This window comes from Brachypodium distachyon, chromosome 3 (genome assembly GCF_000005505.3).
Source record: "Brachypodium distachyon strain Bd21 chromosome 3, Brachypodium_distachyon_v3.0, whole genome shotgun sequence".
NCBI lineage: Eukaryota > Viridiplantae > Streptophyta > Magnoliopsida > Poales > Poaceae > Brachypodium > Brachypodium distachyon.
Window position 1 is genome coordinate 58637458 of NC_016133.3, and position 2960 is coordinate 58640417.

At 55.4% G+C, this 2960-nt stretch overlaps 1 protein-coding gene across 1 annotated transcript; it reads left to right on the forward strand.

Annotated features, from left to right (window-relative positions):
- Window positions 1-666: 666 nt before the first annotated feature.
- LOC100842863 (probable galacturonosyltransferase-like 2) lies at window positions 667-2538 on the forward strand. The gene has a single exon (XM_003570634.4). The coding sequence runs from the start codon at window positions 951-953 to the stop codon at window positions 2088-2090; it is 1140 nt and encodes a 379-aa protein (XP_003570682.1). The 5' UTR covers window positions 667-950; the 3' UTR covers window positions 2091-2538.
- The last annotated feature ends 422 nt before the right edge of the window (window positions 2539-2960 follow it).

Genomic DNA, 2960 nt, shown 5'->3' on the forward strand with positions numbered 1-2960 from the left:
CAACAAGCACGATCAAATCCTAAAAATTTCCCGAACAGTGGAAGATATCCACGTTTCCTTAAACGGAGAGATTAGATGCACCGGTTTTTGGTAGAAAATCTCCGGATCCTTGGAAATTTCACATTTCTAATAGTAAAATATATGTGGCGTGAATTACCTGAGCATTCCATTTCGGTACTCGTGTGATTGATCCATTCCTTGATTCTTGGAATTCCGGAGGCCGTACTGCTTATGCTTAGTTTCCCGATCCACCCGCATAAAAACAGACTTTTATGCTTGACTTGACATAGATCCAAATGCGAAGAGCTTGAACGCCCATCCACATGGCAAATTGCAAACAATCCATTGTTAACCCCGTCGTCACGGGCGCTCGCACATGCATTTGCCCCAAAACACTCTACTACGTGATCGTCAGCCTAATACAAGTAAGTAGATCGCCAGCAGTCAGGCGCACGATCCAAATTCCAGTTCATTTAGCCCTAAATTAATTTCTCCGATAAACAAAGAAAAAAAAACCAGTACAGGTAAAATACTGCTTGATTATTTTTATTATTTTGAGGGAATACTGCTTGGTTATTAACCGAGGGGGGTTAACGCGTAAAAGCAAAGCGAAGGGGCCCAGCAGGCTATATAAACATGGGCTTTTTATTGGCAACAGCCACGTATATAAATCTCCCATCCCGAGGAAGCCATCGGAGCCGATCCATCCGTCGCCGCCGAGACGAGCCGGGACGGGCAACAGGAGGAAGAAAGAGAGATTGGTTGCAAGGAAGGAACAAACGCCGACCACTTCTCAAGGGAAAAAGGGCGAACCAACCCAAAGCGAACCCAACCCTCCCCTCGAGCGAGCGAGAGGAGAGGAGAGGGAGGGGGAGCGAGGGAGCCCGACCCGTGCGCGCGAGGAGAGGGCCTCCGGATTACCTAGGAGCCCGCGCCGGCGGCGGCGGTCCATGGGCGGCGCCTCACCGGCGATGCGGGCCGGGTGGGTCCTGGTGGCGTTTATCCTGGCCGCATCTGGGCCGGGGGCGGCGGTCGTGGCGCTGCCGAGGTTCGCGGAGGCGCCGGAGTACCGGAACGGGGACGGGTGCCCGGCGGCCGTGGCGGGGGCCGGGGTCTGCGACCCGGGCCTCGTGCACATCGCGATGACGCTCGACGCGCACTACCTCAGGGGCTCCATGGCCGCCATCTACTCGCTGCTCAAGCATGCGTCCTGCCCCGAGTCGCTCTTCTTCCACTTCCTCGCCGCCGCGGACGGCGGCGGCCCCGGCGCGGGAGCCCCGGAGGTGGGCGAGCTCCGGAGCGCGCTGGCCGCGTCGTTCCCCTCGCTGCGGTTCGAGATCTACCCGTTCCGCGCCGACGCGGTGACCGGGCTCATCTCGGCCTCCGTGCGCGCGGCGCTCGAGGCGCCGCTCAACTACGCCAGGAACCACCTCGCCGACCTGCTCCCCAGGTGCGTGCCGCGGGCGATTTACCTCGACTCGGACGTGCTGGCCGTCGACGACGTGCGGCGCCTCTGGGAGACCCGCCTGCCCGCCGCCGCCGTCGTCGCGGCGCCCGAGTACTGCCACGCCAACTTCTCCCGCTACTTCACCGACGCCTTCTGGTCCGACCCCGACCTGGGTGCGCGCGTCTTCGCGGGACGCCGCCGCGCGCCCTGCTACTTCAACACCGGCGTCATGGTCATCGACCTCAGGCGCTGGCGTTCCGGCAACTACCGCCACCGCATCGAGCAGTGGATGGAGCTGCAGAAGGAGAAGCGAATCTACGAGCTCGGCTCCTTGCCCCCTTTCTTGCTTGTCTTCGCCGGCGAGGTGGAGGCCGTCGACCATCGGTGGAACCAGCACGGTCTGGGCGGTGACAACGTGCTCGGCAGCTGCCGCCCCCTCCACAAGGGTCCTGTCAGCTTGATGCACTGGTCAGGGAAGGGCAAGCCATGGGATCGCCTGGACGCCGGCAGGCCTTGCCCGCTCGACCACACCTGGAAGTCATACGACCTCTACGTCGACGATGGCGATGCGTCGTCGGCATCAGCGCCTTCCCGGACCTCGTTGTCGTCATCGGCATTGCCCGCGGCGGTGTTTTCTTGGTAGACAGATACGGCACATACACTATTATTTTTTCATTTGGGTGCCTTGGTTCGTGGGCGGTGATGGAATTGCCTTGCAATTCATTGCCACTGCAGCCACAGCTGCCACTGCAAGCCAGCTGCCGCCTTCGGCTGTACAGCGCGGAGAGGGGCGGCACATTGCAGCGGCAGCAAGGAGAAGAGGAACAGTGCATAGGGGAAGCAAATTCTTGTTCGTTTGCGATACAATTCAGATTGATTCATTATGCTTTGACCACGGGGTTGCCAGACTATGGGGTGTTGGAGTTACTTGATTGGTGGTTGTACAATTCTTGGATAGGATAAAAGCTTTCAGTTTCTTTTTGTGTATTAGTTCAGAATTGTTTCATTTTACGTGATCATTCAGTGAACCCGTATAAATATTGATTGAATTGGTTGTCCTTCAATAAAACACAGTGGATCCTATTCTTGTTGCTGCTGTGCCAAAACTCTGTTGTATCTGTCACTCTTCATTCGGAAATGCATTCAGAATGGGCTACCTCTCTTTGCATTTTACATCTTTCAGAGTGGCCAAATCTACTTCTATTTCTAGTTTGCTCGCTCAGTTAATCCAGATTGGCCTAATCTATGCTGTTCCTATTTTGCCTGCCATGTTCATACACATGACCTAATTTATTGCTGTTTTTCTGTCTTGCTTACTGTGATCATCCAGAATTGCCTAATGCCTTTTTGGTTATGGAGTTTCAGCCAATTGTATGATCTACTAGTAAATGCTCATCTGTTTTGTAGACAAGTTCGGATAAGCTGTTTCCTGGAAGTGGTGTTGGCTTGTAGCCTTGTATGTTCTGAGTTTCTTGACTTGTGGACATTAGCAGGAGCATCTGTAGTTGGAGCA